Source organism: Leptinotarsa decemlineata, unplaced genomic scaffold (genome assembly GCF_025532065.1).
Source record: "Leptinotarsa decemlineata unplaced genomic scaffold, Ldec_3_MD MMD2_tig00026294_RagTag_RagTag, whole genome shotgun sequence".
NCBI lineage: Eukaryota > Metazoa > Arthropoda > Insecta > Coleoptera > Chrysomelidae > Leptinotarsa > Leptinotarsa decemlineata.
Window position 1 is genome coordinate 3779620 of NW_027412674.1, and position 12440 is coordinate 3792059.

Consider the following 12440-nt stretch of genomic DNA (forward strand, 5'->3'; position numbering starts at 1 on the left):
CCAATCATAGCCCGCATTTTCAGATGTTTTACAGATTCTATGTTCAATTCCTAATTGCTCAGCAAACTTGAATGCAATTATTCTTAAATCATTTATAGTCAACAAAAAGCATCTTAACTGCATGTCTTTTATATGAGTTCTCAGTCTTTTTTCATTATCTGTACCAAAGGTAGATGACGGTCCCATAAGTTCTTTAGTGTTGTTATTTACTTTTAACCTTCTTTCAGGTGTTTTTCCTGATATTTTGTAGATAAGAGAGGCCCTATAAGTAGCCCCAACGCAGGAGGCGTGTACAAATCTCCTACTCCTATAAATCGTCATCCTTCGATTTTGTACTTCTTCCATAGCACTTTTTGAATCTTCTTCGCTCCATTCACCTCGACCAGCAGCCACCTCCCGTTCGTATTGGTTCGGCATCTGTAGAAAATATTGGAAATTAAAAATGAATCAAAATTAGGACAATCATTATTATGGCTATCTTTTCTGCAAATAATATGGCCATCTCTTGTAATTGTCCGGGTGAGATGACCACATTAGGTAATTAAAGACTTTTCTCAAGTTAGTGGGTAATTTTGAGATTAGAACACCTGACAAATTCATTACTTCACTGGGAAAGCACGAAAAGGGACATAACTTTCAAAATCTTTTTGTGATCACTTAATATGTTAACCCCAGTACTTAACTCGCATGCATAATAAAAAAAAGAAGTCGAATTACTCACCGTTTCATTATTTTTTCGACAAAAAATCCACTGACAGTTGTTACCCGTGCCGATGCGAACCGAACTAAACGATGACTAGTGTCATCTATTGGTTATTACTTGAACTCTTTTCTATTGGCCATCTCTCCCGTACGGCCGTCTCCCCCGGAATCACCCTAATGATTTTAAATTCAGTAGATTGATTTGTATTTCATAGTTTTCATATTTTTTTTTATAAAATAATAAATAATGCCATTTCATTTTGCCTAAAAAAAGTATACTATGCGAATAACAGTATCCATGATGATATTTTCACGAATCGTTTTTATTTAGACGCGTTTCTCTAACACCGTAGCATACTCGGTACCGGTAGATTTGAAGTTTCAGAAAAATGATGGAATGGGCAGATACTTGATGAAAATCTATAACTAACGTATTCAAAAAACACTTCATTGTGAGATTTTCACTAAACAGTTTTACGGTCGGTGGCCAGGTGGTTCGACGCGGGTGCTTTGTTCACTCACTCGAATTGACTGCCGTGTTAGTCGGTGGTTCAAGCCGTACTCTGAGCGATCGATTTTCACTTGCTATCGTCCAACCCGTGTTAGGAATCACACGTTAAAAGGTAATACCTCGTTAATCCTTATCTCGCACAAGTTTCGACTTCTGATGGTTGTCGTTCGTAGGGGTGCGACAGCTGGTTAACGGAAAAACTGATTTTAAATAGATTAGATTTAAAAATCAGATTTTTAAAAACGCAACACGTGTTTCGCCATACAATGGCTTCTTCGGGCGTGTCTTTATTGGGTGAAAAGTAAAGAGTTTTTACTGGGTAAACAGTTAATACACGCCCGAAAAAGTCATTGTATGGCGAAACACGTGTTGTATTTTTGTAAAACTGTTTAGTGAAAATCTGACAATGAAGGGTTTTTGAATACGTTAAAGGTTCAGGAAGTAAACGACCTACTTGTTTATGAAACCCTTCAGGAAATGCGATCAATTAAATTCAAGATTAACCAAACTATACCGTGTGACACAGACTTATGGTACACGCACTTTTTTTCCTGTATTTCTCTAGCGATATTTCTGAAACTTATACATTGAATATGCTCACTAGACGGCACTTTTTGAAATATTTGTAAAACAAATTCAGCTTCCGGCTTTTCCGGAAATGACAGCATGTTTTGATTTTCGAATGGTACATCCTATATATCATCATAAGAATGGTTAGGGAAGATCATAAGGAATCCAACGATACCAGGTTTGATGGTGTTATCTCTAATGACTACGGAGATATCGCCATTTATTTTATACATACGCTCAATAAGTAGGATAGAGAAACTTTTTGTGGAGGGTCCATCCAACTCTCTCTCTCTCCCACTCATTGAGTTTATGGATAAAATAAATGGAGATATCTCCGTAGTCATTAGAGATAACACCATTAAACCTGATATCGTTGGATTCCTCATGATTTCCCCTAACCGTTCTTGTGATAATATATAGGATGTCCCATTTGAAAATCAAAAGTTACTGTCATTTCCGGAAAAGCCGAAAGTTGAATTTGTTTTACAAATATTTCAAAAAGTGCCGTCTAGTGAGCATATTCAATGTTCCAAGTTTCAGAAATATCGATAGAGAAATGAAGGAAAAAAAGTGAGTGTACCATAAGTCTGTGTCCCACGGTATAGTCCTCATAGAGTTACCTTCATTACCCATATCTATGAATATTACTAGAGATTTTCTCAAAACTAAACCGTTATTTCAACACCTCGACACGTGTTTCGATCAACAAGTGATCATCTTCAAGAGGAATATCTTGATCTTCCTCTTGGAGAGTTTGATCTTCCTCTTAAAAATGACCATTTAGTGATCGAAACACGTGTCGAGGTGTTAAAATAACGATTTGGTGTTGGGAAAAAACTCCAGTAATATTCATTACTGGAAGGATGTGTGTATGTATGTTTATGGCTCTTTTACGCCTAAGCGACTGAACGGATTTAAAAATGAAACTTTACATAAATACAGCTTATACATCAAAATAACATATAGGCTACAATTTACAAAGGTTTTGTGTAATTTCGGTCATAATATAACGATGAGTATTAGGTAAGTCGGAAACATTCTTGCTTCCTGAGAGCTATCTTGGAGTGCGCTGCCTATACCGTTGAAATTACATGCAGATACTGTACCGCAAGATTGTTTATTTTTAAGTTTTTCCCCGTGGGTTCATCAATAATTGAGACTACACTTTCACACTTCAACAAAAAACTATTATTTGAATGTCTATCGCCTCACTAGATCACTTCACGTACCGCACTGTAGCTTCCACTTGACTGTGTCGATATGCTCGCAGCTAGCGTTTAAATAACGTAATCGAATTCCGTAGAAATTTTACCGAAGTTCGATAGCATTCGATAGCTGCTTCTAGAGTGGCGGGGAATCATCGTACATTCACGTACTCTTAGCTACGTCACGTTTGGTGTATGGTTACCAATGGCGACCGGCGTTATTTTCTTTCGGGCATGATTTACAACATTATCTTGAATAGTTCTAAATAAAAAAATAAAAGTCGTAGATAGTATATATTTACCTCCTATGTGGTAGCCACTATATGCAAAATACTGAGCCTCAAATACAATTGAATTGGATACTTTTCTTATAATGCACATTTCAGAATATCTGTCAAGTTCTTATTAAAATTGATACAATTGTCGTTTTGAGCATCTAATAGAGATAAACTTTTGTTTTTTACACTGAGTAATTCGGATCAATCGCTTAAAAGTTATCACGATAAGATTAACTTGACGTTACGCAGTAAGCCATTACGCGTCGCGTCTACTGTAAGACGACAAGGAACGATGCGCGGTGGTAGAGGGGCGGTCTAAACAATGAAGCGCAATCGCCGTGACGTCGTTGACGGTTGTGTTAGTTTTGCGAACTCCTTTATAGGTAAAATAATTCGATTCTCGAAGCTATTCATCACTTAGTATAGTGGGCATATTTTTTTGGTTACTGTATTTTTAAAGCAAAAATATAAATAACTAGCTGTTGCCCGCTCTTATATTTACGTACAGTCGAAGCTACTGAATCTAGAATCTTGAAATACGCAGGTAGGTGTTTGAACAGAGGCTTATTCGGAAACATTATTCGCGGCTTTCTTGAATTTTGTTCTTTTCAAACGGAGCTGGAAAACCTCTTCCAGTGATATCTGATTAACTTCTACTGCCAGTGATTAAAACATCAATAATAGTATGGGCGTCAAGTTCTCTTTATATATGAAGCTAACTTTTATTGAAGTGCTACTATGAACTCTGCTAATAATAATTTTTGGTGTGTAAAAATTCACCATTGTATAGATTCGTCTACACCAACAGTTTACAGTTTTCTGTTCACCTGAGTGGTCTCTGCTTTTCATCTGGTCATCTAGATCTATACAGTCACACGTATCTTCAATTTTTTTTCAATCAGTCAGTTTTCTGTTCACCTGAGTGGTCTCTGCTTTTCATCTGGTCATCTAGATCTATACAGTCACACGTATCTTCAATTTTTTTTCAATCAGTCACAACTTTTGCTTTGAATTAAAATGCATAATAAATTGATGGATATAGCCGTTACTACGTGGTAGGAAATCATAATGAAGAGAAGAGAATTGAAACTTTCTATGTTTTTCACCACTTTTAGTTGTAACTAACGTTAATTTATAACGTTATATTGTTTGTTTATTGTATAACGTTATATTGTTGTTTATTGTATAAGTTTGAAAATGTCCCTATAGGACGAAACTGTAGTAGTGTGTAGTGGTGCGTCAACCTATTCAGTCTTTAATCTTGGAATATCTACATCAAATTCATACTAATACGCGGATAGGTCGGGAAAGTCTATGTACATGGCCACATATGCCACCAGACACAAGCAGTTAAGCTTTTTTTGTAAGGGCATCTCAAGTGAATTCAACACCTGTACACGTATCATGAATTGTTAATAAGAAATTATAAGTTACCATCGAAATTGATGTTGACATAATATTTGTTGTTTTAATTACTGAACCTACTTTGATTTCCACAGAATAACTGATCAGAACAGGAAAAAATCAATCAAGTGAGAATAAATTACAATACTTTATGGAAACTTCAGAGTAAGAATGATATAGGAGATTAAACTATGACACATAAAATCTGAAATAAATATTGAAACTTCTGTACGTAATAATTGTATTAAACAGTTCCTTTTCGTTTCCTTTTCGGGTTGTTTGTAGGTTCATGAGGGTTCCTCGCAATTATTGCCTGTAGTCTGGAATCTACTAGCTCCTTCTGTAATATAAAAATAAAATGATAACAAAATTATTGACGCATCATCAAAGAGTATTACCAGTGATTCATTACGTCTGACCAGCAGCTTGACATCATCAGCAGTAATCGTTGAACGTTTTGCATGCCTGAAAAATGAGAGGCATCAGACCTCAAACATTGAAACCTATAATATGAGATGAAAATCAATGAAATAGAATTGTTGAATTTCTCAGTTTCGATGAGAGTCGACAATTTCAACCGTTTCAGATATTCATATAGTTTAAGTATATGTATTATCATTTATTCATCTATTTTTGTTTTACAGATGATAACAAAAAAATAAGACGTTTCGAACAAATAGTTACAATATTTTTCTATTAACCCAAAACTTCAGGTTTCCCCTATTGCTGTCAACCCCAGCAAAACTGTGTTAATCCCCTTCACCAAGAGAAGGAAATTGGACGATCCAATGCCACTTTCCCTCAATGGTGTGGTCATTCCATTTGGAACGAAGGTGAAACATCTTGGCATTGTCATTGATAAAAGACTCACCTGGAACGGCCACTTGGAAAAAGTTTTACACAAAGCCAGACTGTCTTTATGGACATGTCGAAGGATTTGTGTGGGGTTTAGGTCCCAAACAAATCCAGTGGATTTATGTGATGATTGTCAGACCAATGATCACGTATGTTGCAATTGCTTGATGACCGAAGGCTTTACAAAAAACGGCCAAGCGAAGCTCTCTGGCTTACAGAGACAAGCTTGCCTGGCTATCAGTGGTGCCATTAGTACCACACCGTGTGCGGCCATGGAGATCCTTCTAGATCTACCGCCTCTCCACATTTTTCTGGAAAGAGAGGCTAGATGGATTGCATGCAGACTTGTGCACATTGCCAATTGCACAAATCAAGACAATGCAGAGTGGAACAGACTGTTGGATGACATTGGAAGTTACAGCATTCTGGAAAAGACCTCTGACGTTATGCATCCAACTGTCAACTACGTACTGCCTTATGAAGTACTATTCCCGAGTAGAGAGGACTGGATCCTGCTGGAGAAGGAAATATTAAGAGCAGATAGTTGTTGGTTCACAGATGGATCAAAAACACCTTCCGGTTCTGGTGCAGGTGTTTTCAGTCGCAGACCCAGGACAGAGTTATCTACCTACCTAGGAACATGTGCGACTGTATTTCAAGTTGAAATTTACGCTATTGAATTGCGTGCGGAGAGATTGGACAAATCCAACCTCACTCACAAGTCAATAAAAGTATTCTCGGGCAGTCAAACAGCGTTGGAAGCTCTTGGCTCCCACCGAGCAACGTCTAAATTGGTAGCCAAAAAAGACTCTCCTCGATAGGAAGACTAAAAAGATTGTCTCTGGTCTGGATTCCTGGCCATACTGGCCTGGAAGGCAATGAAGCTGCTGACTATCTTACAAAGGAGGGTGCTGCAAGCGGCTTCATTGGACCAGAACCTGTCATTGGCATCGCTTTGGGCTTTGCCAAACAAACACTCAACACCTGGATGGCAAGAAGAGTTATGGACTTCTGGCAGAATTTTCCTGGATTGGCTCACTCCAAGGCGTTTATTCATCCTTCGAAGGTTGATACCAAATAGTTGTTGGACTACAGTAGGGATGAACTAAGATGTCTAACAGGCCTTCTTACAGGTCACTGTCATTTGAATCATCACATGCAGAGAATTGGACTGCCGGAAGACAGTGTGTGTTGCCTCTGTCTGGAAAATGATGTAATTGCAGAGCATATACTTTGTGCCTGCCCCACTGGGGACCGAATCAGGTTCTTTGAGTTCGGCAGATCCGTACTCTCACCATCTGACCTAAAAGACCACTCACCATACAAACTAATCGGCTTCGTTAAGAAGCTGGGTTTATTTGGCCGAGTGTGAATAGGTGTGAGCCACAATAAACCCTTATGGGTTGCGGTGGAGGGTCGAATAGTCCCACTCACTTTAGACCTACCTACCTACCTACCTACCCCTATTTTTCCCCTTGGGGTTGGAAGTTCCTGATTCCCTTTCTTGATGCTCATTCACGCCATACAAACAACCTACCTGCATATTTGAAGATTCTAGGTTCAGTAGCTTCGGCTGTACATTGATATGAGAGTGTCATTCATTGAATATGTACCCACTTATATAATACTAGCTGTTCCCCGCTGTTCCCCGCGTTACCGTGGGAACCTACCGTATGTATTAATCAAGGTCATGATCTATCTATATATCAACTCACATTTGAATACGTTGAGCTCTTCAGGCGTGAAAAAGTAAAAACGTAAATACATACATTACATTCATATATCTTCAAAAACTATATGCATTTACAATATTAGTAGGAGTAGGATTAGCAGGATCACCAATGTATTTCGTTCTAAACGTTTCACTTTTTGTTGCTGATGTTATTCAATATTACATAAGTGGGTACCTATTGATTGGCTCTTATATTAACGTACAGCCGAAGATACTGAGTCTAGCATCTTGAAATATGCAAATAGGTTTTTTGTATAACGTAAATAGGAATCAAGAAAGGGAATCAGGAATTTCCAACCCCAAGGGGGGTATAAGGGGTTCAAATATTGTATTGAATTTCGTCGGTTTTGAAGTTGAAAACCTGATGTTTTGGGTTAATAAAAAACAAGTAGTGCCTTATATATGTCAATCATACTCAAATTGAAAAACTCGGGAAATTTGCAAACCTTAGCTACCCGGTTCTACCACAATATTCCCCGAAATCTAACTTCTTGCATTTTCACGAATATGTATCGTTGGTATTTCAAAACTCCATATTCAATAGAAGAGTACACCAAGACTGAAAAGTAAATCCACAATAAATATTGAATTTAAAGTCTTCAATGAAGAATCACTTGACTCGTTTTTGGATCTTTGCGAAAAATCATTTTCCTGATAGTTTCTTTTTCGATGACTCACTTCGTATGTGATATTTGTGGAAACAGAAATACACACATATTGTTCATACACACATATTGTACATACACACGTGATCTTTGTGCTTATATATAACTAGCTGTTTCGCTCGTGCTTAGCTACGGGCGATGATATTGTGAATTTAGGCATCGATGATGATTTACCTATATCCATATTACCAAAAGGCTGATTTTCAAGTATGAATTTAAATTTAGGTTTCTCATATACATGTTCTAGATTTTTAAATATTTCAACTATTTTGACGGGGGCGCCGCCAGTCACTGAAAAAATGTCAATCAAGATAAGAAAAGTCCAAGTTCGGTAGAATCTGTCCCAGGTGAAGGAACAAACTCCCCATGAGCAAACGTTTGCACTCAAGTGATGATTCACCAAAACCAGAGACAGAAAAGCCAAGCACGGTTGAATCTAAGGCATCGTCAGGTGTAGCTGACGCGCAAAAATCCTCATATGGGAAGGTTGTTACAGGTATCAAGGTGGGAGCCTTGTGCCTGGGGCAGGCACAAAGCCGTACTCTTACCATCTGACCTCAAATCCATACAAACTAATCGGCTTCGTTAAGAAGCTGGGTTTATTTGGTCGAGTGTGAATTGATGTGAGGCACAATAAACCCTTACGGGTTGCGGTGCAGGGTCGAATAGACCCACTCACTTTGGACCTAACCTAACCTAACCTAATTTCAACATTCAAGTAGTGAGGGAAGTAGCGCAGCGGAAACGGAATTTTTCGGCTCTGTACTTTGGATGTTAGGGGGTCCATTCATACCTTGCAGCTACTCAAATATGAGTAGCAGCTTTCATGTGAGCAACGACCACATTATGGACAGATATATTGGATATATAGAATATAATTCAATATGAATATTACTGGAGTTTTTTCCCAACACCAAACCGTTATTTCATCACGTGTTTCGATTACCAAGAGATCATCATCAAGAGGAGGATCAGTTTGGTGTTGGGGAAAAACTCCAGTAATAGTCATTACTACACCAAAGGTTCCAAACAGTGCATCACAAATATATAATATATATATATATATATATATATATATATATATATATATATATATATATATATATATATATATATATATATATATATTGAAGATGTTTGGTTAATATAATATTTCATTAATTTATGACATTGAAAATGAAATAAATACAACAATAAAAATCAATTGGCGCTCCGGGGCGACTTCATTGATTCCAGTGGCGCATTTGCTTTTTCAGCTGCAGGAAAACCCGGAAAAACCTGCAGCACCACATCATCTGAAGATAATATATTGAAGATAATTTTATAAACGCACCTTTTTCCCCACGGCTGGCGTCTTACTTGGAATACTCAAAAATCATTTTTTATTGCACATCTGGAACATAAAACGAACCTACATACAAACATTCACCCATCGGAAATTCAAGGGCATGGAGAAATAATGATGAAACGATAATTTTGTTTTATGGACGCGCCTTTGGAATATCTAAAAATTATTTCCTATTGCACATCAACAATATAAAACGAAACTACATACAAAATTTCAGCCTCCGAAAATATATCGGTATCGAGAAACAGTGACGAAAATGTAACTTTCTTCTATGACCGCACCTTTTTCCCCGTGGTTGACGCTCCAGTTGGAATATTAAAAAATCCTTTCTTACTGCACATCAACAACATAAAATGTATCTACGTAGAGAATTTCAGCCTCCTATAATATACTGGTATGGGGAAACAGTGAAGAAAAGGTAACTTATGTTATAATCTACGTAGAAAATTTCAGCCTCCGAAAATATGTCGGTATGGAAAAACAGGGATGTAGAGGTAATTTTCATATGTTAACCCGCCTTTTTATCTCGCGGCTGGTTCTCCAGTTGGAATATTTGAAAATCCTTTCTTATTGCACAACTGGGTCATAAAAAGAACCTGCATACAAAATTTCAACCTCCTTAAATATACCGGTATGGAGAAACAGTGATGAAAAGGTAACTTTATAATATGACCTTTTTCTCCGTGGCTGGGGCTCCAGTTGGAATATTGCAAAATCGTTTCTCACTGTGCACTGTGCTACGTAGAAAATTTCAGCCTTCGAAAATATGTCGGTATGGAAAAACAGGGATATAGAGGTAATTTTCATATGTTAACCCGCCTTTTACCCCGCGGCTGGTTTCCCAGTTGGATTATTTGAAAATCTTTTCTTATTGCACTTTTGGATCATGAAAAGAACCTGCATACAAAATTTCAACCTCCTCAAATATACCGGTATGGAGAAACAGTGATAAAAAGGTAACTTTATTCTATGACCGCGCATTTTTTTCCCGCAACTAGCTCCCCAGTTGGAATATTCAACAATCCTTTCTTGTTGTACATGTAAAACATATAACGAACCTTCATACAAAATTTCAGCCTTTGAAAATATAGGGGTACAGAAAAACAGTGATGAAAAGGTAATTTTCATATGTTAAAGCGCCTTTTCTCCGCGCGGCAGGCTCTCCAGTAGGAATATTCGACAATCCTTTCTTATTGCACATCTGCAACACATAATGAACCTACATACAAAATTTCAGCCTCCAAAAATATAGCGGTACTAAGAAACAGTGATGAAAAGGTAATTTTTATACGTAAACGCTACCACGAGGGGCGCCCCAGTTGAATATTTTGAAATCCTTTCTTATTGCCCATCTAAGACCTAAGAAGCACCTAAATACCAAATTTTAGCTACCTAGGACTTGCCAGTACGGAGAAACAGAGATGAATGGGTGAGTGCATTTATAAGTATAGATTGATAATTCAAGGTAATGTGTTCGGTCCGCCCTCGTCAAATTTCCTAATTGTTTGAAAAGAATAACTGCATCAATGACATTCGATAATGAATCGTGAAATCAATGAAATCAAAATATTTTCTAATAACAACTGTATTTGTATTCTACATTTAGGCAAAAACACCGTATATTCTAAATAACTCAAGATAACCTCAAACTCAATTTATATCTAGGACCACTGTCCTTTGAGATCTATGTGTAGAAGCTACAATAGTCTACAAAACATCGATATATTCTTCTTACCCTTATCTCAGTTTAGGAAAGCAATATACAGTGTGTCAATTTGAAAACTTCCCACCCTCAATATCTCCCTTCCAGTACATAATATGAAAAAATGGTCAGACAGGTCAACTTTATTTGCAAGGGGGACACTCTGAATGAATATTTTCAACCCTCGGGGTTCAACCCCCTAGGAGGGGTGGATGTTACCCTCAGAATTTCAAATGGAAAGGGGGGTCAAGTGGCACATCATTTTGAAGGGCATTCAATTCGCTTGCCGACGGTGCCCTCATTTATTATTTTCCGATCAGCAGTATCCGAAAATGTAGTTCTAAACTAATAGAAGTAATTAGAATTGGCCTATACTAAAATGCCTGGTTATCAAGTTAGTATGCAAAGAAATACAATTTATTGACTCTCTTATAAGTAAAACTTGTGATGACGGGTCAGCTTTTCAACTTTCCATCAGGGGTAAAATTAGACAAGCCTCAAAAAATTTACATTAATTAGTTATCTGATTTCGGTGACTTTCATTTGGGTTTATTATCGGATTTAAAACTCTTATCCCTTTTTTGTTACTTCTGCTATAAAAAGTATCGTTTTTTGAGCAAAAAAGGTGTTCATCGCATTCAAGCCATTTGGTAGTACTATCATTTCAGTTTCATTTGTTGAGCTGATCAGCGATACCTTAGAAAGTGTATAAATTGTAAGAATGGTTTACACTATCCAAGACCGAATTGAAATAATTTTTATTTATGGAGAGGTGGGCAAGTGCGCACGAAGGGCGGCATCTCTTTTTAATGAAAGAAATCCAAATCTTAATATAAGTCACCGGTATGTGCTTGATTTGGTGACAAAGTTTTCCGAAACTGGTTCGGTGAAGAATAAAAAAAGGAATAACCCCAGAGTACTGAATGAGGATGCTCAAATTGAGGTGTTGGGAACATTTGCTGCAGAGCCGACTAGCTCCTTACGATCAGTAGCAGAACAGACGGGAATGTCACACGAGACTGTAAGGAAAGCACTGAAAATGCACAAATTTCATCCATATAAAATGCAGATTCTCCACGAGCTCCATGAGGATGATTATGACAGAAGAATAGAATTCTGTGAAATCATGACTCTTCGAATCAATGCTTTACCTAATCTTCTGTTCAATATCTGTTTCAGTGATGAATGTTCATTTTTCCTGAATGGCAATGTTAATAGGCAAAATTGTCGCTATTGGAGTGACGAAAACCCTCACAATTTTCGAGAAGGACATACACAACACCCACAAAAAGTTAATGTTTGGGCTGGTATTCTTGGAAATGCCATTATCGGACCTTTATTTTTTGAAGAAAACTTGAATGGTGATCTGTACCTAGATATGCTTCAAGCACCTATCGATCCACTTATAACTCACGAGCTCGAAACTCAAATTGATGCACACGGTAATTTACTGTTGCAGGAAGATTTG

The 12440-nt window shown here is 37.4% G+C and overlaps 1 protein-coding gene across 1 annotated transcript in view; it reads right to left on the minus strand.

Annotated features, from left to right (window-relative positions):
- Window positions 1-4801: 4801 nt before the first annotated feature.
- The window catches only part of LOC111503134 (centromere protein S), a 31274-nt gene continuing 23635 nt past the window's right edge, over window positions 4802-12440 (minus strand). The window contains exons 3-4 of the mRNA XM_074180188.1: window positions 5069-5135; window positions 4802-5010 (exon numbers count right to left, since the gene is read on the minus strand). Coding sequence (XP_074036289.1) covers window positions 4915-5010; window positions 5069-5135 — 163 coding nt within the window. The 3' untranslated portion in view covers window positions 4802-4914. The remainder of the gene's footprint in view (window positions 5011-5068; window positions 5136-12440) is intronic.